Source organism: Puma concolor, chromosome D1 (assembly GCF_028749965.1).
Source record: "Puma concolor isolate L17-30 chromosome D1, mPumCon1.1.hap2, whole genome shotgun sequence".
NCBI classification, from domain to species: domain Eukaryota; kingdom Metazoa; phylum Chordata; class Mammalia; order Carnivora; family Felidae; genus Puma; species Puma concolor.
In genome coordinates, this window is record NC_141676.1 from 72722246 (window position 1) to 72746670 (window position 24425).

Sequence of the window (24425 nt, forward strand, 5' to 3'; positions counted from 1 at the left end):
GGCATTTCAGATGCATTCTCCCAATGGAAATGAGAAATTCAATTAAGTTTCATAATGTTTTCATGACACTAGAGGAGATCGTAACAAGTGCAAAATCACACAGAGAAGACTATCCTTCTGAGAAAGAAAGAGCACGGGATGAAGAGTCAGAAAGTGTAGACTTTCAACTTCATGGCTAATTACAAATTAGTAGCAGTGGCCTGAAGCCCACACTATGACCATTTGGAGACTCAATATCTTTGGGTATAATGTGGAAACATTCATACATACTTTGTCCACCATAATTGTCAAATTGCACCTTTAATATGTCAAGACAGTGAAAATCAAAAGTAATAAAATATATAGGGAGGGCTGTACACTGTAAATTCAGTGCAAAGAATACTAATGGAATACTTACAATATTTCAAATACTGTGAAAAGTAGTGACGATATTCAAATAAAGAGGATGGGTTCCTGTTACTCAGAAATATAAAAATTAATCTTGTTAGTGTAATCTTTCCTTTAAACTACATCTCTTGTGGTGTAATGGACCTTAGGCAACTCCCTTTGTATCTTCTGAGATCAATCCCCAGTAGATTTGTGGATTTGTTTTTCATCCTAATGGTGCTTAATATTGCACAACTTTTGAAATTCTTTCCTATGCCTCCATTGAAGCTGGAGTCAGCCCAACCTATATACAAAGTGGGAAGCCATTTATATGAAATAATTGCAGAAGCCTTGAATAAGGGCCACTTGCCCAGCAAGAGCATAACTTCATCCTGCCAGGGCCAGATGACTTCTATCTCTGACATTAGGAACATAGCTAAAGGGTAACCTAGAGTAACCTAATATATAAACAGCTAGTGAAAATACAAGACCAGCTGAACAAAGAGGTAACACCAGAAATCTGAACCAATAGCTGTGGGAACTCAGAGGATGGAACAATTACTACTGCCAGGGAATGAGGATGGAATGTGAGAGAGCAGGAGACAGTTTCACACATGACAAGATGAGGCAGATTCGGGTAGGCCATCAAGAGTGTGCCACCCAGTAGCCTGAGGGTGGGTCACTAGAAATCTGGAGAAGACAGACAGAGACCACAAAGCATGTACAAAGGTTGCTTGTCACAAATCCTTCTTTCTCAAAGACAATTCACAGAAGACTCTGTTTATGCGTGCAGTGTGTGTGTGCATGTGTGTGTGCGTGTGTGTGTGTGTGTGCGTGTGTACGTGTGCTTGTGTTTTCATCTTCATCTAGCACATTGATACCTACAAGTTGCTCAAAAATAAAGAAGAGAGGGAGAAAAAAGAGAAAGAAGGAAGGAAGGAAACAAAGAAAGAAATATAAATTAAAACAATGAGTTACCATTTTTCATCCATCAGACTGGCAGAAATTAAAGAAAAACAAAAAACAAGGCAGGTGTAGCTATAAGCATTCTGACAAACTTGGTAGAAGTATGTCCACTGGTGAAGCCTTTTTGGAAGGCAATTTGGCAATGTCCATCAAAATTAAAAATGTGCAGGGTGCAAAAATTAAATATGTGGGTGGCTCAGTCGGTTAAGCAGCCAACGCTTGATCTCTGCTTAGGTCATGATCTTGCTGTTTGCAACTTTTAAGCCCTGCATCCAGCTCCTTGCTGACAGCACAGAGCCTGCTTGGGATTCTGCCCCTCCCCTGCTCTCTCTTGCTCTCTCTCTCTCTCAAAATAAAAATAAACTTTAAAAAAATTAAAAAAAAAAAAAACCTAAAAATGTGAACACCTTTGAAACAAAATTCTACTTCTAGGGATCTGTCTAGTGGAAGCATATAAAAAAATCAATTTATTGGAGAGTGGTTCATAACAAAGACTCAAAAACAACCTAAACATCTGTGAATAAGGAAAAGTCTAAAATAAACTGTCACACATTAGTACGAAGAGAATGATAGATCTATACTCTTTGATACAGCAAGCTACCGCACATGTAATTATGGAAATAAGAAAATTGTTGATGAGTATGTTTCATAAAATACCACTCAAAGTATCTTATAAGAGAACAGAAAGTAATTAACTGTGGCTACTTTTGGAGAAAAGGGTTTCATTTTTTAAACTTCATTTTCTTGAGAGTTTTAAAATATTTTCTTTTGAGCATGTAAGCTGCATAAAGTTAAATAAAGTTAATAACTACAGACCCTAATATGACTAAAAATATTAAAATATTAAGCAAAAGCATATGACATTTAAATGATAGAACCTTTAGGGGCACTTGGGTGGCTCAGTTGGCTAAGCGCCTGACTCTTGATCTCAGCTCAGATCATGATCTCACGGTTTCGTAAGATCAAGCCCCACATGGGACTCTGCACTGACAGCGTGCAGAGCCTGCTTCAGCTTCTCTCTCTCCCTCATTCTCTGCCCCTCCCCTGCTCTCTCTCTCTCTTTCTCTCTCTCTGTGTCCATCTCAAAAATAAACATTTAAAAAAAAATGATAGAACCATTATAGTTATTAAAGACTTAAGATTACCAAAACAAAAGAGAGAAGCAAAGAAGGAAAGATAAAGACTGGAGTCGCTTCGGTCCTGGCGATGTCCTTGGCATGGCAGGAGGTCTCTGTGTGGCAAAGGCAGGAAACCAGGAAATCCGTGGGCTATGGGCAGAGGAGGATACAGGAATAGGAGTAGGTAGCAGGAGATGGAAAAAGTGGTGGCTCCATTCTGAAATCATTACACGTGAACAGCTTCCACTGGCATGCAACGAAGCTGGATTTGTCAGTGGTTCTTAATGCTGGGTGCTCAGTGCAATTATCAATGCTTGACCCCAATGCACACCAGTTAAACCATTTTGACTTTTTTAAGAATACTAGTGTCTGGTCAAAGAACTTAGCAAAGGCTGCTTGCTATTTTGGTTTTGTGACTTGTTTCTGTGTTTGTTGTTGGTGTTCCCTTTGTTTTGTTTTGAAAAAGAGATCAAGCACATAACCATAGCAGTATTCGTCTAGATAACTCAGGTGATATGTGGAAGAGAAAATGGAGCTAGGGAAGAGAGGGAACAATCCTACAAAGTCACTACCAGACTTAGCAGAACAGGGTGGGGGTGTGATCAAATCCGATGCCCAATAGTTTGATTTTGATGCAGGCTTGCCATGAAGCAAAGGAAGACTGAGGAAAAGTCAGGATGAAAGTACTGAGCAATAGAGAGCTAACCAGGGTTATACATGTGTTCATCAGGCTCTGGCCCACCACCCCACACATACAATTTCACTTCATGCGTGGCTTCACATGGAGAAAAGCAGCCCTAAATAATAATGCCCGCACCAGAATTCAGCTCCAGGTCACCTATTTCAAGGATTAAAACAAAACCGAGTAACCACTAGAACTCAATAATATTTTTTAAGTCAAATAAACTGATTACTCAGGATCCTCAAATAGTCAACCTGGGTCTCTGCCCTTTCTTGCCCAAGTTCGTAAAAAAAAAAAAAAAAAAAGAACTTTTGCCCGGTAAAGACACCGCTGGCCGTCTCCGCCGGATAGGAACCAGACAACGCTGTTGGGAGGCAGAAGGCAGGCCTGAGTGGCAGCCGTCGGAACACGGCAAAATATAAAAAGTAGACACTCTCCACCTCCCATTTGCAGCAGGAGAGACTGTGAAATAGTAATTACCTATATTTTCTACTGAAAAGGAACAAAACTCAACTTGACAACTGCATTTTAAAAGCACTCAAAGGGAGCAGCAAGGTACAAATTTTCCGTGAAAATCACAGACCTTCATCAGTCACCTCACCACAAGTGAAAGGAAAATGAGAAGAGGGAGACCACCCACCTCATCTCGGTATCTTGCAGCATTCAGTTCCACGAAATCTTCACTGTAGTTCACTGAGAAATTGAGGGCGTTCACCAGATGGGCAGCCACGTGCACACCTACGGAATCACATGAGGCCCAAATCAGTGGGGCTTTTCTATACGCTCCACAAAGAGGGCTCATTTCCTCTCCCTCAGTAAACACAGGGTCAAACTTTGACAGCTGATCTGAGCAATAAAATATTAAATTGAAAGGGGAAATTTTAAAGACACAAAAATCTTGATTACTGACAGTTTAGTATTAGAAATCATGTAAAGAAACTGAATTTTCAAAAGCCAGAATAAAATAACCCTAGCAAGTGAGGGTTAGGAAACTCATACATACACACTTACACACGTAAATATATGAGGATATGAGCGTGCATTTACTTATTTAACAGCTCCTGGATATTTGAGTTGTTCTACATTTTTCATCTCTCCTCTAGCTCTAAATCTGTTGCATATATCTTGTGATTTTCCACTGCCACTCAACCTAAAATATAGACCCCCTGGAAGGCTTTTAACTAGTCAAAATTTCTCACAACCCATAAATTCAAATCATAGCATCCTAAACCCAACAGCAAAAGTGTTGGCAATCACTTCGTTGGTATTAAAAACTCGGGAAAGTAATAATTACCATTTAACAATCTATCTACAGTGGCACAGTAGACAGAGAGCTCAACTGACTCAGAGCTCTTGCAAAAGATGCACGTGTTAGGAAGTTACTACAGAGTTGAAGACAAATTCATTTTGGCATGGCCAGGGAAAAGGAAAATTATCTTGAAGAGGCTGGAAAGGAAGCAGAAAACAAACTTGTGCATTGAATGATACCACATTCCCCCTTCCCAATCTTTTCTTGTAGGTGAAATAAGGGAGGTGAAAGAACAACAGATAATAGTTGGAAATCCAGTTTTCTTGGCCACACTGTTTACCTACCGATGCCTCAGATTAGTTCTCTGTAAAATGATAATGACAGAAATAGGAGATGTAATGAGATAAGTAACCTGAAACTGGTTTGTGAACAATTACAGTCTATACAAATTTTCTGTTTCAACAGAAAACATGGTATGGAAACTGGAAAACTCTATGGTCCCCTCCAACCTAGCATATGAGATGTAGATATGCCAAAAGTTCTAAAGTACTCAGAAAGCACACAGAAGAGAAAGACTAGAATGCTAAATAAAAAGTTAGCTAACTGATTGATAAGCTCCTGCCAGAATCAAAAAGTGAAAAGGTCCCATAAAAAGCAGACAGGAAGTTAGAAGTGGGTTAACTAACAAGCAAGTACAGAGTTAAGGAAATTTTTAAAAGGGTGCCCAGGTGAGACTCAACTATGGCATAGGCATAAAGCGTAATTTAAGCAAAATTGTGTGTCCTATAGCTTTATCATGTCTGAAATATATAAGCTTTAAAAAAATCTCTTCATTTTAAATTAAAGGTTTATATGTTAACTACATACATAGATTATGGGTCATTCTTTCTGAATTCTCCTGAAAAAAAAGCCCTAGGTAACAGCTGTATGAGATATACCCTTAAGGGATACATTCACCTTCTTTAAAGATCTTTTAGGTCAAAAGCATTCAGGGCTTCTAATTTTAGGGAGCAGGGAGAAAGCCAGGCCAGACATTTTGAATAGATTTTCCCATTTAATTCTCACAGCAAAACAATTAGGTGGGTAGAAGCATCCCTATTCTACAGATAAGAAAACTAAGGTTTGGGGCACATGAGTGGCACAGTCGGTTAAGTTAAGTGTCCAACTCCTGATTTCCACTCAAATCATGATCTCACAGTTTGTGGGATCACAGCATGGGGCTCCATACTGTCATCAATCACACGTGTGTGCATTCTCTCTCTCCCTCTCTCAAAATAAGTAAGTAAACATTAAAAAAAGAAGAAGGAAAAAAAAAAAAAAAAACTAAGGTTAAAAGAGGCAACGTAGCTAAGGTCAGACAACTAGTGAGTGGCAGAAAGCAAACCCTTATTCACGGCAAGACTCTACCCGGTCTCAGTCTGGTTGTTCGCCAGCTGAACCAGAATATTTGGACATAGCTACAGTTTAGAACAAATCAAGTTACAAATATGTCAACATTCCCTGATGCTCCTCCTTTTCTGACCTTTCACTCTCTGTGTCCTAATCCAGCCCTAACCCTTACCACACCCTTGGTCCTCATCTCATCCTGGATTCTTACTCCATACCCAGACTTTTGGGCTGGATGGATTCCTGATCCCACCCCTGAGCCTCTCCCTGTCTCTCGCCTCCAGAGGTGGAAACCACCAATACAAGGATGTCCAGGGATAAAACGGTGCAGATGCCTGTTTCGACAATACTTGGCAACTTTTTAAAAGCTGAAAGCTTAATGATCTCTTGATAATAGCTGCATCAAAACACGTCTGATTCAAAATAGCCATACATACATAACCAGACCAATGTCCCTGGTATCAAAACAGCTATGTCCTATCAAATAATGGCCAGACAGAAATGTCAGTTGCTATGCCACTGAGATAATTAACCCCTGAGATTATAAACCATAACTAATTCTATCCTAAAAACTTCATATGGGTGATCTCATTTTAGTCTTAAAACCATGAGGCAGGTGCTATTGTGAATCCATTTTATGATTAAAACAACAACAAATCAAAGATCAGAGAGCTTATGTCACACAGTAAGGCAGGAGGGCATTGGGGATAGAGCATACACAATTCATCTCCAGAGTCCATGTAGTTAATAAATATGTTTATTATTTTCTGTTCTAAAAATTTGAAAAGTATCATATAAATGCTCAAGATAAAAATTTATTTTAAAAGGACTCTTAAAAACCAAAAGATTCTCACTTGATACTTTAACTTGGAATTGAACAGGATACATTTCCACAAGCTTTTTGACATTTACTCTTCAACCCAAGTATTAATATCAAAGAAACATTTATCAAATATAATTGAATGGACTCACGTTGTATGAAGGTACAGTTCACATTCTAATTTGTATGCATTTAAACTCCTATCATATCTTCACTTATAAACTTTAAAAACTTTTATTCTATTTCTTTTCATCTTTCTGAATGAAATTATTTACTTTTGGAAAACAATTATTAGCAGCTTGAGGGCCAACTTTCATACATTATAATGTGAAACACACACACACACACACACACATATATATATATATTTAATGTATAAGATATGTTCATTTTCTGTAACACCATTAGGCAATTATCTTTAAATACACAGTAAAGAAAAACTAAGGTATATAGTAAGAAAACCACAAGTTGGACAGCAAATAATTTATGGAACAATAAAAATACCATTCATAAAATGTGTTCTTCTAACACAATATGTTAATATCTTTTGGTTTTCTCACCTGAAAAAATGCAGATAGTAACACCACAGGTTATATGGAATGTTCTGCTTTTATCCAACAGTCTTCTGGTTCTCCTGCTTGGAACCTAAATAAAATTTGGCATGGTGAAAATCATGCAGCAAATAAGATACCTGTAGAGTTTTTCATTAAAGCATTGTTTATGATGTCAAAGTTTTGGAAATACAGCAGAAACCTAGGAAGTAAAAGCTGGTGAGATGAATTATGATATATCTAATCAGTGGAACACCCGAACATTACAGAGAATGTAAGAAGGCTTATTACTGATGTGGAAGGATGTGTGAGACAACAGCTAGGTAAAGCAATTATAACATGTAAACTATACTATAATCCCATATTGTTTAAAGTCAATGGCAGTATATGCCAATCTGAAGGCATTTACCCCAAACTGTAATCAGTAATATTAGGAGAAACCTTCCCTGATCATGATTTCTGTAATGTTTGAGTTGTACAATATATATTATTTCCTTTTGTAGTCAAGAAAATAAGATTATTTTTAAATGAAGCAATTTCATCTATGGTTTTAAATGTCTTCATAATCTTATAAAAAATAAAATGTCAAGCATCTTTGAGTACCTAGTTAAACATCAGGGGACAGTTCTTTAAGACTTATTAAATACTGAGAGACTTAGGTGGGCACGTTTCATTTCCTGCTGTTTATCTTCTCTTTCTTCTCACCAAGCCAATAGCCATCCATAGGCATCAAAACCTAGCATTTTACAATGGCAGGCAACCTACAGAAAGAGTTATTTCCACAAATTACTGTATTAAAAGTAAAGAGTTTCTAAATATAATTACATGAAAAGGTTGAGAAGTTTTACTGCAGTAAATCCGCTTATATAAACTTCACAGAACATCAAAGTGACCTCATATTAACAACTTCTTTTAAAGTATCAGTATTGATCCAGCAATGCCTTACTATCTCAATGAAGAAACCACACACACACACACACACACACACACACACACACACACACACACATACACCACACACCAGGATAACCGAAGACAAAAAATAATTTCAATTGAGTTTCAATTTCCAAAACGTTTTTCTGTTTTCTTACAACCTTCATTTTACAACACTAAATATCACACACGACATCACATCTTAATCAAGACATCTTCTCCAATCCTACTACATAGCTTAAAACATGTCTGTGTTTGAAAAGGAGGTAAATCACCACCAACACCAGCAGTCACCCTATATATTGCCCAAAGTCCACAGCGCTCTCGCTTGCTCACCTGCACTTAACTAAATGAAAACACAAGGTCTCAATGAGGCATAGTATTCTGGAAAAAGCTCAGAACTGGGACTGATCTTAGCTCTGCCATTTCACTAGTCTCATGATGTTGGTCCAGTTACTTAACGTCTCTATGCCTCAGGTTCTTCATCAGCAATCCCTGCAGAATCACTGTGAGGACTCCTAGCTACATATGTGGAATGCTTCACACAGTGCCTGATACCACTGTTAATAACCATTTCTTTTTTTTTTTATTTTTTTAACATTTATTTATTTTTGAGAGGGAGAGACAGAGCATGAGCAGGGAAGGGGCAGAGACAGAGAGGGAGCCGCAGAATCTGAAATAGGTTTCAGGCTCTGAGCTGTCAGTACAGAGCCTGACACAGGGCTAGAACTCAGGAATGGTGAGATCATGACCTAGGCCAAAATCGGACGCTTAACCGACTGAGCCACCCAGGTGCTCCTATTAATAACCATTTCTACCCATCCACTGCCCTTATCTAGCGTTGTAGAGTAGCTCACGGATCATCCTGACAGATGATGAGGTCTTTACTCTCATCTAGTAAATGACAACCAATGAGAGAAATCAGTCTAGTAGAAAATCAGACCATGAAAACTAAGTGCTACTAACATGCCACTGTTACACTTGATTTCTGACTAGGATTATTCGTGCTTACCTTCTGGGATCCTCGAAGGTAGGCCAGGAGTGTCCGGCACATGGGTAGAAGGATAAGGCTGCAGTTGAGGTTAAGAACAGATGCGGAGGCTCTGCTTAGACACAATCCTAGCTGAACAAATAAGGCAAGGGTCAAAACACGGCCAAGGCAAAAACAGACTACAAACTTACTACAGGCCTCACCCTGTTCCTCCTTCAAGGATCATGGCAAAAACGCCAACTCCTTCAAGAATCTTGAACAACTCACCTCTCACCAGAAACCCCTAAAAGAAACTGGTCTCTTTCTCCTCTATACTGCCATGAAACTTAGTCTCCCCTCTTTCTACTAGTGTTAGAATCACCCAAGTACATTTTTCTGGTGTGAAGTCAATTTCTTATTCCGCCCCCACTATACTGTTCTGGGTATTAAGAACCCTAGAGAGCCCCAGTATTTTATGCACCTCCACACTGGTGTAGTTGAATCCTTTTTTTATGGATAAGGTACCAAAAAATTCAAAGCTCTGACTACACAACCCCCTTCCAAACCACTGCCTTTCAGCTCTTCACCTTACTGACTCTACCCATCTTTTTGGTTTCACCTTAAGAACTACACCTCTAGAGTTCTTCAGTGACCCAAAGCTAGGAGGGATCCAGATCAGCTGTGTCCCATACGAAGATTATCAAAACCACATTGTGCAATCTTTTTTTTTTTTTTTTTCAAAGAATCGGAACCCTTGGTATCCAGGCAATACTTCATGGCAACTATCTTGCTAGATTGTCATCTGCTCTTGTCTGGTACTTATCTACATTCTTCATATAAATAATGTAGCACATGAAAGCAAGAGATGGGGTCAAATCTGTACTCTCCTCCTAAAATAAACATAAAAGTATTTGTTTTAAGGATATTGACTGAGAAATGTGCGTAAGTCAGATGCTTTTCTTATCTTAAAATTCTTCATGCTCGTGAGATTTCCAACTTAACTCTTGGCAAATAGCATCTCCGTTACAAAATGTTTATTGTTAGCACATGAAATATTGTTCCGGAAGGGGAGAGAGGGTAATAAGTCATGTCAGGAAAACAATAATTTTCACTGACTTATATAAAAAGTAATTAATATTTCCAGTTAGGCTATTTTTACACCATGAGTTAGAACACCTTAGAGATATATTGCAATGAATATACCATTAAGTAGAAAAATAGAAATAATCCCCTCCAGACTATCTAAAAAAAAAAAAAAAAAAAGTTTAACATGCTTTTCTCAATCAGCAAAATTATTACCATTTTAGAGTGATGGGTTTTTGTTATTTAGGCCTCCGGAGAAATAGAATAATTGTTATCTCTTTTGATCTGGCATCTGCACACGATAAGAAAATTTTAGCTCAAGGGATTTTAGATGATAATTTTATCTGCAATCTTAATGTACCAGGACAATAATTCACTTAAATTTTTTCAGCTAAAATCTATCATATAAGTGTAGGACTTAAAAGATACAAATAAATTATTCAATTTTCCTTTGTGGTTCAATGATTTAAAGAAAATTCTTATATTCCTCATTTTCTAACTGTTTACTGCATGTCTGGAACTGTTTTATTGTTGTGCTTACATTAAATCACATAGTAATTTAATTCAAAGTGGCTTTAAGTGTCCCCTTAGGATAGATGGGAGTTTATCTTTGGCATTCCACCTCTTCCTTACAATGCTGTAAAATCTAACCGGAAATTTTATCAAGGACTCATTTCTACCTACATGTTTGTTCCTGAATATCCTTAGTTCTCTAAATTAAAATGAAAACTTCTTTTTATTAGGTTATCCAAGTACAAACCTCCCTCATTCGGAAGCAATGGAAAGAGTGAGGAAAATGGAGACAGATCCCAGTCAATGATTTCCCAGGAATTCATTTTATCCATTTACTACATGGGTAATATTCTATAGCTAAGGGAATTTGTTTTGTTTCGTCATTATTAATGCATGATCATTGAAAGAGTCAACTATCTCAAATATTCACTAAAAAGAAATGACCGCCCAAGTCTGGTGCCCTGCCCACTCTACCTGAACGACTTGTGTCACCATTCTGAGAGAACTTAATTGCTGCTTTGCTTTTCCAACTTCATTCAAGTTAGTTGTCACTAGGTGGCAGTGTTACTTTCATGTTTCAAATTCTACCTGTCAAGGTCTCTGAAACATAATTAACTGAGAAATCCATATGTAATTTTAAAACTATGAATATATTTTAGATGAGCAAATACAAAGAAAACATAGCTTCCTCCTTGTTATGGACTGGATGTCTGTTCCCCCCAAGTTCATATGATGAAATCTAATGTCATAGTATTTGGAGGTGGAGCTTGGGAGAGTTTACTAGGTTTAGATTAAGTTTTTGAGGGTAGGGCCCCCATTATGCAATTAGTGCTTTTATAAGAAGAAGAAAAGGCCACAGCTCTCTGTAGACTCTCTGTGAGGACAGAGCAAGGTGGCTCTCTGCAAACCAGGAAAGGGATCTCACCAGACCGATTCTGCTGGCACCTTGATCTTAGACTTCCCAGCCTCCAGAACTGAAGCAAACATTCGTTAAGCCACCTAATCTATAGTATTTTGTTATAGCAGACTGACCTAATGTAATCCTATAGAAAAATCATAAGGAAATATGCCATTTGAAGCAAGTTATAAAATAATATAACATCTGGGTATAACAAGTATATGGTTATTTTTCTAAAAATCTCAAACACATGGTTTCTTATCTTAAATCTGCTATTTAGTATTCATTTTGAGCTAGTTAACTGTCCTTTTCTGCAAAATTAAGAGGGATAATTTTTCTTATCTGTAAAATGAATGTAATATGCTATGATACAATAATCCTAGCTCTTAGAACTTTTGTAAAAACTAAAAAAATCAGTCTAAAATATGCAAGCACTATACAAAATTAATTTATTGCCTTGGTGTCGCTATATCGCATCTTTTCTCTGAATTTTCTCTTCTATGCTTCTACTGTAAATGTTATCTGTTCCATTTATATCATTCATTCAATACATATTTTGTGTGATATGTACATATCCCAAGGCACCAGGAATTCTAAAACAGAGAATGCCTATTCCTTAAGATGTTTGCATTTTAGTAGGGGAAACAGACACTAATCAAATAGCTATATAATCAAATGTAAATTCTAACAATGATCAATTCTGTGAATGAGAAATACAGAGTATGAGCACGTATAACAGGAAATGAAAGCTAAATAAGAAGGTCAGGAAGGCTTCCCCAATTACGTGAAAAGTGAACTGAGATCTTGAGGGTGATAGTACAAGTCATTCAAAAAGGAGAAAGACATGCACGCAGAGAAAACCAGTGTGAAAACCAATGCACAGCAAATGGGAATATGGTGTATATATGAGAATTTAATAGCAGGTCAGGATTCCAATCCAAGGATTGGAAATTGAGGGTGCCACAACATAAAACTGGAGAAGGCATAGACCTGGCTGGCTTGTGTAGGTCACATTAAGAATGTGTGCCTTTATCCCAATATCAGTGCAGAGTGAATGTGTTTTAAGTAGGACGGCGGTATAAAGAGGTGAGAATGTGCTAATGATTAGTCTGAAGGAAGTATGCAGAGCAAATTGGAAGAAAGTAATTTGGGCCATCACATTTCTTTGTGCGGCTAATCATCACAAAAATTTTGAGACAAGAATTACATCTTATGGTAACTATGACCCAGTCTTGCATATAGAAAGGATCCAGTTTTGACTAAATATGGTACGCATAAGTGAATTTATTTTGCTAAATACTTTACTGAAACAGGTACCTCTAAAACTGGAGTACTAAAAGAGCCTACCCCACACCCCACTGTCCCCCAGAGTCTCACTCCTTCTATGATTGCTCTGACCAAAGGTAATCTACGCTTCTGTTGAATTGTTCCAGAGACAGCAGCCATTCCACTGTCAAAAACCTCTTTTGCTTTCTTACACTTACATGAAGTCCATGTCTCTGTAACTTCCACCCACCAGGCACCTCTAGATAATAATATCCTTAACCTGAAGATAAAAGAATGATTTCTTAGTCCAATTTTGTTTTCTTCATGCTAAACACAATTAGTTCTCTCTGAAATTCTTGAAAAAATTTTAGGACTCCCTCTCACCTCAGTGACTTTTCACAGTTCACCAGAATTCAGTACATCCTCAGCATAGACTAATAGTAGCAGGCAGTACTGAAGAGCCTCATCTCCCTCACAAAGCACATGATTGATCTCTGCTAATTCTAAGACTGTGCTGTATCATAGGGCAACTATGTTACATAATGGCTCATCTTGAGTTTACAACATAAGAGATTTCTCCCATGAGTTACTACAAAGCAATGACCCCTATCCTACAGTGGAAAAAAAAAAAAAAATGAAGGTGAGAGAGAGTGTGTATATATATGCAAGAATGATATGGTTTTAGACTATTCTATCATATTGGGTATAGATACTATATTCTGATATTTTTTTCTTCTCAATTTTGCTTTAGCTGAAAACTTTACATTCATGTTTTCCACCTCTCCATCCAAGTGTTTGACAGACCTATTAAAGTGTAACAAAATCCCGTGGAAATAGTTGACTTGCAAAAAAAAAAAAAAAAAAAAAAAAAAAAAAAAAAAGCCTTTTCTGGTAAATTAACTTTCAAATGAACATTTTGCTCTCAAATGGGAAGTTTCAGCTCAGGTCATGATTTCATGATTCATGGGATCGAGTCCCACTTTGGGCTATGTGCTGACAGCACAGAGCCTGCTTGGGATTCTCTCTCTCTCTCCCTCTCTCACTCCCTCTCTCTCTCCTCATAGGGCCAACTGGCTATACTTTTATATTTAATGCTGCTCCTGGATGCATTACCCAGACTAGTCATTCCAAGTTTCACCCCGTATCTCCATTCCCCATCCATGGCTCATGCATTGCCATTCCTTCTGTTTGTGATAGCATTCCACCTCTTCCAACCTCCACACTTCCTCTACAGAACTTTACACATTATATTGTAATATTTTACCTGTTTATCTCCTTGTGCCCCCCCCCCCAAAGTTAGAGAGTGGCAGCACTGCAAAATGGCAATGCCCAAACTGCCTCTTGTTGTTGGGGACCTCAAAAATTCATGCTTGTTAATAGTGAAAATTGTCTTGAAAAAGTACTCCTTGAGGAAAATATGCTTTTAGCAATGAAAGCCAAAAAGTAACCATGAGACAGTTACATGAACAAAGAGAGAAAACCCCATAAAGTAGTCTACAGAATTTTCCAAAGCAATGGTATTTTTTATTGTCTTTATAGTAACCATGACAGACAATCAGAACAATTTAGTTTTCCTATACCTCTAAATCAAACTTTTGGTCATAGTTTAAATTTCACTTTGTACCATTAATATATTATAAAAGAGATATAAATTTAGAATATGATAGCTATTTCATGCAGACAAGATTATACTTAAGGATTAAAAAAATGATATTTCAATGAAAGGTTACTTCAAAAGTTGACTACCTATTTTGACACAGTTTCATATGAAAATAATGGATAAAATGCCATGAGCTATCAGAAAGCAGTTAATAATAATTGGAGTAATTATTTCTTTAAAAAAATTCTACAATAAACTACCAATTCAGTGGTCTTGGGGTATATCCAAAAGCTCATGAATGTCCCTTATTCCATTATAAGCTATAATTCATGCCAAATGATCCTAGCTGGTTTCTGTCAACTAACTGCCCTGGAAACTTTTAACTATGATGTAATTTTTGACTCAAGTTGACCTCTCTTCCAATCTATAATCCTTTTTTTTTTTTTTAACACTGTCTCTAAAGAAAGAAGCTGGAGGAAAAAAATTTGTTTCCATATGATTAAAGGGACCACTAAAAGAAAAGAAGTCATTCTGACTTTACATCCATATTTCCTTATGCTTAACTCAAATCTTTCTTTTATATGTCATCACCCTTCATTCTACCCTTTCTAGAAATAACCTTTCTTTCATTTTCAGTAGGACTACAGTAGGAATGTAGTCTTTCCTTAGAAGTCTATTATAACTCAGAAAGAAATGTAGCTCTTACATAGAGAGAAGAAAGCAGGATTGTAACATGGTATTTCTGTCCGGATTTTGTCCACCTTGTTTTTCCTGTGCCAAAAGCCCAGAGAACAGAAGAGATTCACTTCTAGACCATGTGTCTGTCTACAAAAGTTAAAGTTCAACATAAATGGGATCCAGAATTGCATTGAACACATTCCTGGCTTTCTACAGGCAATTCTGTCTACTGAACAGGTCACCAGATTAAGAGGTATGGCATTTTTATCACAGCTAATACCTGTGACCTCTACCAAGGTCATTGTCTCTAAAATGTAGAATTGCAGAACTTAACAAAACAATAATAAAAACCTCCTCCACTTTCTCTCATAGACCTATTCTAAAAGGTAAAAATATATCAAATAAAAATGGTTTGACCTTTTTAGCTGACAAAATGGATTTTTTTTTAATTCACCCTTTACATTCCTGTGGATGTTCACTGCTTATCTCTCTCTTATCTTCTACTCCTATCTACAGCACAAGAACAAGGATCTCAAGAATTACAGTGCATTTGCTTTCATGTCATTGCTACATTTCTTCCTCCTGCAGGAATTATTCATGCACAGGGAAAGGCACCAAGGAATGGCATGTATTTTGTAGAGCATGGGTGGCTGGAAAGCTGAGACAGACCCTGTTTCTCCTCCATCACAGATCCAGCACATCTGATCACAATTACTGAATATTTATTTAGTCACCCTCAGCTACTCTTCATCAGAAACAATCATTCCAAAACCTTGCATCATTCTTCCTCATCTTTAAACCATTTTTAATTTCTCAACGTTCCTCCTAAGATTTAGAAGCCAAAACACATATACTAGTGGCTTGAATGCATGGAATAATTTTTGGAAGGAAACAACAGTCATAGCAATGGTACGCTCTCACTTGGTTAAGACTGCAATCAGACTATCCATAATGACATATATTAAAACTCATGGACTGAATATAGGATTTCAATATTAAGATTTTTCTCACACGAGTGTCAATTAAGCATTTCTATTTTACTCCTCCTGAACTCAATCCTATTTGTTAATAACTCTTCTTCATTGAATCTATAAAGCTATCTTTAAGTGCTATCTTTGCCCTCAAAACACTAGCAATCTAGTTAGCTAACCCTAGCTTTCAACTTTGAATCCAGGTGAATTTCTTCTAGTCTTTCTTTAGAGGAAATCAAAACAAAACAAAATGAAAAACTGTCTCCAAGAAGAAGCTGTCAATTCTAAGAAAAAGAATTCTGGATGCATCAAAATGGCCAAAATACCTGAGAGAGTAGGTGCTCAGTAAAATGGACTGAATGAATGGACTGTTTGGCACAGACTATCTGTCTAAACTTCCTGATGCATACATATTTACACATTAGACTCTTCCAACAAATTCTTCAGAGTTTAACTGGTCAACTTACAGTGTAGAACAACACATTCCATCAAATGTAAGATGATAAATCGGTATAGGAGAGGAAGTATAAATCAAAAATAATCTTTTTTTTCCCTAAAAAGCTAACATTCAATAGGTCCAAAATAACTCATGTTGGAATTTCTTAAAAAAAAAAAAAAAAAAAAAGCAGCACACAGACATACTTGTCCAAGTGTGCATGTAAACTTCTACAAGGATTCTCACTGCAGTATCATATGTGATATAAAAACAAAACAAATACAACTAAAATGACTAACAGTGGAGAAATATACAACAAATTAACTACACATTATGGGATAGTATTTAGCCATTGGAAATAAGTTAAACTTGTATAATGGAAATTAAATAACAATACCCATAATATATTGCTGAATTAATATGCAGGTGCATATATGTGTATTTGTATATATAGGCATATATAGAGAGAGATAGATGCAGACTAGATTAACACAGATTATATAGATTCTATGTTTATAGATTATACAGAAGTCATTAGTTACCTCTTAGATGTAAAGGGGAGTTTCTAATTTTTTTTCTATTGTGACACCAGTATTCAAGGTACAGAAGTATGTATTTCTTTTGAAATGTACTTTATTTTAACAATTAAGTACCAAGAACTAAACAGATAGATTACAATAAGAAATTCACAGTAAGTATAATTAAATGAGTTATTATACTTTGAAATTCTAATAACATAGCCAAAGGAAATAATTATAAAAACAGAGGGGGGTATTCTGTACAATGATATTTTTTTTTAACTTTATTTATTTATTTTGAGAGAGCATGCAGCATGAACAGGGGAGGAGCAGAGAGAGAGAGGGAGAGAGAGAGAATCCCAGGCAGGCTCCATACTGTCAGCACGAAGCCCGACATGGGACTCAAACTCCCAAACCATGAGATCATCATGAACTGAGTCAAAATCAAGAGTCAGACACTTAACCAACTGAGCCACCTGGGCTCCCCACAATGTTTTTCACAGCATTTTCTGGAATAGTGAACAGAAGCCAACTGGATGTCTAAAAATTTGGGAATTTTTTTTTTATTTTTTTCTTTAATGTTTTTATTTATTTTTGAGACAGAGAGAGACAGAGTATGAGCAGGGGAGGAACAGAGAGAGAGGGAGACACAGAATCCAAAGCAGACTCCAGGCTGAGCTGTCAGCACAGAGCCCGACGCGGGGCTCGAACCCACGGACCGTGAGATCACGACCTGACCCGAAGTTGGACACTTAACCGACTGAGCCACCCAGGCACAAATTTGGGAATGTTTAAGATAGGTGTATTTGTATTTATTCAGTGAAATATTAAAAATAAAAAAATGTATGTTTAATGATGTAAGCTTCATAATCTATAACAATAGAAATAAATCTAATGTAATATTTAACACTAAATGTTAAAAGGAAAATACAAAATTGTTTATTCTAAATGATCATAGTATTGTGTGTTTTTGTTTTTGTTTGTTTTTTAAGTAGGCTCCATGCCCAAAATGGAACTCAGGACCCTGAGATCAAGAGTCACGTGCTTGGGGCACCTGGATGGCTCAGTGGGTTAAGCATTCAACTTTGGCTCAGGTCATGATCTTGTGGTTCCTGAGTTCCAGCCCCGCATCAGGCATCAGGCTAGTGCTGACAGCATGGAGCCTACTTCGGATTTTTTGTCTCCCTCTCTCTCTGCCCCTCCCCACTTCGTGCTCTCTTTCTTTGTCTCTCAAAAATAAATAAAAATTAAATTTTTTTTTTAATATTAAAAAAAAAAGAGTCACATGCTCTACTGACTGTGTCAGCCAGGTGCTCCATGAACGATCATATTATTAAAAAAAACAAAAACAAAAACTTGTATTTAGGAAATACACCAAAATGTTCACAGTGGTTATGTGTGGGTGCTGAGATATAAATGACTTATTTTGCATTTTCTCTCATTTTCTATAGTAAATATGAAAAAGATTTAGTAAGTTTGAAAGTCACAAGAAAGATTGTTTTCCAAAGAAAATGGAATGGGAAAAGTCTTAAAAGTAATGTTTGAGGAATAATATTATCTTTAGAAAATGAAAATATGAAAGGCTGCTTTCCTTTTATTTCAACTTTTGTTCATTTTTCCATTCTTCCCCTTAATCATATGCATTATTTTCATAAAATACATGACAAATCTTTATAAATTATGTTGCAAATATTTCCATGGCTTAGGTGATAGCTTTCAGAAGAACATTAAGCTACTGGCCCCTTTTTTCCAGACTTTTGATAAATGAGAAAATATTTATTTAAAGTTCAGGATCAACAGGACAATATAGGATAGGAAAGGACAGTAGAAGACAAAATAGGATGCAACAGGACAGGGCGGGACAGGAGAAGACAGAACAGGACAGGATGAGATAGGACAGAACAGGATGGGACAGAACCAGGCAGGAACAGGAAAGAGGGCAAGTTATAATCAGTGACATTACAGCTGGCAAGGGATGGGGGGTTCCAGTTAATGAACAGAAGAACTGCTGGGATCATGGGAGGGCGTGAGAACAGTTACTGATTCTTTACCACTACTACAACTTAAATGGGTCTCAACATTAAATATCACCAAACTGAAGGACAACTAACCTGTTCAAATTGTAACACACCGTAGGATCTTTCTATATACTCGTTAATATGGTTTTTAGTGAGATTAAGATGAAGGTGGAGGTGATGTCAAACATGGAGCACTTCTAAAAATGGACACTCAGTTGTATTTACTGGTTTGCAGTGAGAAATCTAAAGGTTACTGGGTGACTATTTTAAGTATTATTTAATTTCTGTATTCCCATGGCTTTTTTCTTCTGTGTTGCCCATAATATTAACCATTTAAACAAACAAACAAACAAAAAGTCATATAAACAGTTATGGTAAGGGGCTCCTGGGTGGCTCAGTCGGTTGAGTGACCGACTTCGGCTCAGGTCGTGATCTCACAGCTCGTGAGTTCGAGCCCCATGTCGGGCTCTGTGCTGATAGCTCAGAGCCTGGAGCCTGCTTCAGATTCTGTGTCTCCCTTTCTCTCTGCCCCTAACCCACTGGCATTCTGTCTCTGTCTCTCTCAAAAATAAATAAACATTAAAAAAAATTAAAATAAAAAACAGTTGTATTAAAATAACAGTTACGGAAAAGAAACAATGATAACACATACAACATCAGACTTAGAAGTATAGGAAATGAATTAATCTAGGAGAGAACATGTAAAAGATAGGTGGATAGAGTGGAATGAATTATAGACAAGATAAACAGGGCACCTGGGTGGCTCAGTCAGTTAAGCATATAACTCTTGATTTTGGCTCAGGTCATGATCTCATGGTTCGTCAGTTCAAGCCCCTTATGGGACTCTTCACTGCAGATCCTACTTGGGATTCTCTCTCTCCCTCTCTGACCCTCCCCTGCCCATGATCCCCCACCTCTCAAAATAAATAAACAGAAAGAAAAACATACTGCCACCTGCAAAATCTCTTTAAATAATTTAGAAGGTATACATTGTATGAAATGAGTTGAGTTAATTTCTCTTCAGTGCTGGAAATTTTTAGTCATTAGCAACCATTTATAAACAGATTTCCACATCAAAACATTTTTAACTTCAAGATGTAGCCTGAAAGAAATGATTCCAGCATTGTCTACTACAACTTCCCAGAAAGGGAAGTCATACTCCTTTTTCTAAGTTTATTTATTTATTTTTGAGAGACAGAGAGAGAGAGAAAGAGAGAACCAGTGGGGGAGGAGCAAAGAGAGATGGGGACAGAGGATCTCAAGCAGGCTCCATACTGACAGCAGACAGCCTGATGGGGGCTCGAACCCACAAACTGTGACATTATGACCTGATCCAAAGGTGGACACTTAACTGACTAAGCCACTCAGGAGCTCCGGGAAGTCATGCTCTTTGAAGGCCTCATACTCATTTCTTCCTCATCCTACTCAATCCTCTCCACAAAACACAAAACAAAACCCTACAAGAGGTATTAGGTTAAACTATGTTAAACTGCCATTTTTGTAAGACAGAACATTTTAATACTGGAATTTTTATGTAGTTCAACTTAATATTATAATTCTCAATTTAAAATTGAGGAAACATAAGCTTTTCTTATGTTTGAAACTATTTCAATATATTACTTAAAAACACATTTCTTAAAAGGCAAAGTCATGACAAACTTGGTCAGTTTGTCTACAAAATCCATGTTCTTTTCATTACATTATATTGTTTCCATTGATATTTTGGAATCTTCACAGGTATTACTATATTTGAAATTTAAACTAATAGTCCATGCTGAGGAAAGAGTGATCACAGACACTTGGTTTTAACAAGAATTAGAACACATGTCATATAAGACTTCAAAAAATTAAATTTCATATATCTAAAATCTGTGGGTTTAACAAGATATATTGTCTTCTTTAAGAACAACATGTTCAAGGGGCATCTGGGTGGCTCAGTTGGTTGAGCATCCAACTTCGACTCAGGTCATGATCTCATAGTTCATGAGTTCAAGCCCCACATTGGGCTCTGTGCTGACAGCTCAGAGCCTGGAGGCTGCTTCGGATTCTGTGTCTCCTTCTCTCTCTTCCCCTCCCCTGCTTATTTGCTCTCTCTCTCAAAAATAAACATTAAAAAAAAAAAATGACATGTTCAAGCTTTAAAACAAGTACAAGACTAGTTTTCTTCAGGCAAAGCAAAATTAAGTAAACTTATTGACCCATTGTAAGTATAAGCTCTTCTAAGATGTTCATTTGACTCATTCCTCCCCTCTTACATTTTATAAAATGTGCAAGATCAAAATGAATAATTCAGTGATGGGTTCTACACAGTCCAAGCCAAGCCCCAGCCCTACAGAAAAATTCCATGGGAGGTAACAAATGGGATACAGACAATGCCCAACAGCAAAGGCTAGTTCTCAAGTGAAGAAGAACATTCATATTGAAGCTCTGCATTCTTGTGGCTTAATATGAGTCATTTCTTTTTCCAACTGGAATCTATTAATATAGACCACTGATGAAACTTTGTTAGTTTTGCCTTTCGATAGTCTGAGCTATAAGGGCGGGTGGGGCGGGGGGGGAGAGAGAGAAAGAAAAAAGTATTCTTCACCTTTGTTTGCGTGACTCAAAGCACTTTACAAATGTGTTTTTGGGTCCATGCTTTGCAGACTAAGAGAGTTAACAAAGCTTAAAGGCCCAAAGTAACTTCTCAAAAGCAACTTGGCCAAGGGAAATCAGTGAGAGGTAAAAGTACTCTTATCACCCTGTTTCAACATATTCTCAAGAGGTGGTTCTTCTTTTCTTGTTCCACAATTCTCTTGGGGCACCCTCGCCAGCCTGGAAACCAATGTCCTCATTCAAGGTAAGGTGACAGCCAGTTACTCAGGTAAGATGCTAATTAGAAGGCACAAGACAGAGCATTTGGGGCTTGGGGGAGGAAGTTAGCAAAGAGAATCAAAAGTGTAGCATGGAGAAAAAAGAAACTTGTTTGGATCACTACCATTTCATATCCTTCCTATGCACCTGAGCTTTTGAAGATCACATGAAATGAAATTACTTGCACTTTGAAATCAGCTATTTGATAATCCTATCATAGGAAAAAGGAATATAGTCAGAAAGGCATTCACCACAAATCATTTCTTAGATTTATCTTAGTGCTGAAGTGCCTACTTGTTTTTTTTTTTTTTTTTTTAATTTCAGGTTATGAAATACTTTCACTTTGTGTACATCACTCATCTCTTCTTGCCTTTAACTCTGATGTCCTTGGTATGCGTCTGGAGACCTTTAACAATTTCCTAGTTCATGAAAACCATTAAAGCATGTAATTTAAAGCAAGTTCCCCATAGAACTTGTGTTTGATTCATTTATCCATAGATAGGCATCAATGTCAAATTCAAGTTTCCAATTTCTAAAATCGTAAACATTCTACTGCTCATGCAAAGTCCATCTCCTCCTTAATCTACTTTTTCTCTAGTCCCACTCTGCCAAAACACTAAAGAAACTACTTCTCACAAGGTCTTTTACCACATTGCTCGATTACAGTCACATCACACAGTTCCATTAAATCGTGGATACTGGGGCGCCTGCGTGGCTCAGTCAGTTAAGCTTCCGACTCCTGATTTCAGCTCAGGTCATGGTCTTAGGGTTCATGAGATCAAGCCCCACAATGTGCTCTGGGCTGGCAGTGCAGAGCCCACTTGGGAGTCTCTCTCTCCCTTTCTTTCTGCTCCTTCCTCGCTTGCTCTTTCTCTTTCTCTCTCTCTCAAAAATAAATAAGTGAACGTTAAAAAAATAATAATAACATAAGTTCTGGAACCAGGATGTTTGGGTTGAAGTCCCACCTCTGTCACTCAGTAACAAGTTACAGAATTTCCCTAATTCAGTTTCTCAGCTGAAAAATTAAAAATATCTACTCCTTAGGGTGCCCGGGTGGCTCAGTCAGTTAAGTGTCTGACCCCCGATTTCAGCTCAAGTCATGATCTCATGGTATGTTCATGAGTTTGAGCCTCATGCTGGATTCTGCAGTGGCAGTGTGGGGCATACTTGGGTTTCTCTCTCCCTCTCTCTCTTCCCCTCCCCTGCTCATGCTCTCTTGTTCTCTCTCTCAAAATAAATAAACATTAAAAAAAGTATATCCACAGGATGTATAGAAAGATTAAACAAATTAGTCCATACAAAGCTATTAGACTAAAACCTGCTATCAAGACGGTCCTCAATGAATGTAATCTGCTATTAATGTTACTAATATTATTAATAACAAAATGAAGAAAGATTTGAAAATCTCTGATTTTAATTCCACCTCCCAATTCTATACTGTTTTGGATGGTATTGATAAAAGAAAATTATACAGAGGGCATTCAGATGTATATAATAAGGAAGTTAAACATTGCTAAAAGTCTGATGAATATTATGAAAATAGAAATAATTGAAATAAAAATAAGTCTCATAATACCTTAATTATTCGTCTGAGACAAATCTAAAACAACTATAATGCTGAAAATAATGTTATCTTGAGGGTAAATCAGTAATTTTCCTTGACTTCTTAAATTGCTAAACATCTAAATATCAGTTCACTTAAGATGGAAAGCTAGTGGTCTATACAGTGTGGTGTTTAATTTGTGCATATGTATTGTTAACTTAATGGACTGAATATTGGACCGGGAGGATTAATGGACCAGAAAAGTGACCAAGCCACTCATTCAGTGGGTGATGATGAGCAAATCACTTTAACTGCATTTTTCTGATTGAGAAAATGAGGAAGAAATCTAAGATACCAAAGCTTACTTCCAATTCTAAAATTCTACAATTCTCTATCTACCATAAACAGTTTAAGAATATGATTGCATCAATGAAATGTAAGTCATTTCACCTGTTTATAAAGAGGAAGTAAATCATTTTCAAATAATAGAGTGCTAGAAACAAACAAACAAAAAACACGAAGAACTCTTCAGTTAAAAATATCTCCTGGATTGAAACCACAATACATACCTGGGCAAATCTAGGTAGTAACTATTATATTTTGTGCAATAAATGGAAAGAATTAATGATCAAGCCTTTTCTAGAAATAATAGATGGTATATACTCCTTCTCAACAGAACTAAAGCCACCTGGGTCAGCTATGAAACCAATACCAACTTAAAATCCTGGGTCCATTTGTACAGAGACTCTAATCTTTGACCTTAACAAATTCACATGACATCAGATTTCTGTCTCAGAAAATTGTTAATTATGATAGAACTTCTAGGACTTTTGAGACGATAATGATTGACCAAAGAAAGATCATCACCAAGACTAGAAAAAAATCTCAGTGCTCACAGCTCTCTTCCAATTAACATACATATCTCAATCAAAGTTTAAAAAATGAGGGGCACCTGGCTCAGTAGGTTAAGCGTCCAACTCTTGATTTTGGCTCAGGTCATGACCTCA

At 37.0% G+C, this 24425-nt stretch overlaps 1 protein-coding gene and 1 long non-coding RNA gene across 8 annotated transcripts in view; both read right to left on the bottom strand.

The window, feature by feature from the left end:
* LOC147576806 (uncharacterized) overlaps positions 1-24425 on the bottom strand; it is an 859087-nt gene that overhangs the window by 353273 nt on the left and 481389 nt on the right. The window lies entirely within an intron of this gene.
* The window catches only part of NOX4 (NADPH oxidase 4), a 168754-nt gene that overhangs the window by 136990 nt on the left and 7339 nt on the right, over positions 1-24425 (bottom strand). For 4 of the 7 annotated variants that reach the window (XM_086678545.1, XM_086678544.1, XM_025928036.2 and 1 more), the window contains 3 exons: positions 9084-9194; positions 7148-7232; positions 3773-3870 (listed from right to left, as the gene is read on the bottom strand). In XM_086678545.1, the coding sequence (XP_086534671.1) occupies positions 3773-3870; positions 7148-7232; positions 9084-9194 (294 nt within the window). The remainder of the gene's footprint in view (positions 1-3772; positions 3871-7147; positions 7233-9083; positions 9195-24425) is intronic. The other 3 variants (XM_086678547.1, XM_086678546.1, XM_086678549.1) reach the window with 1 other exon arrangement.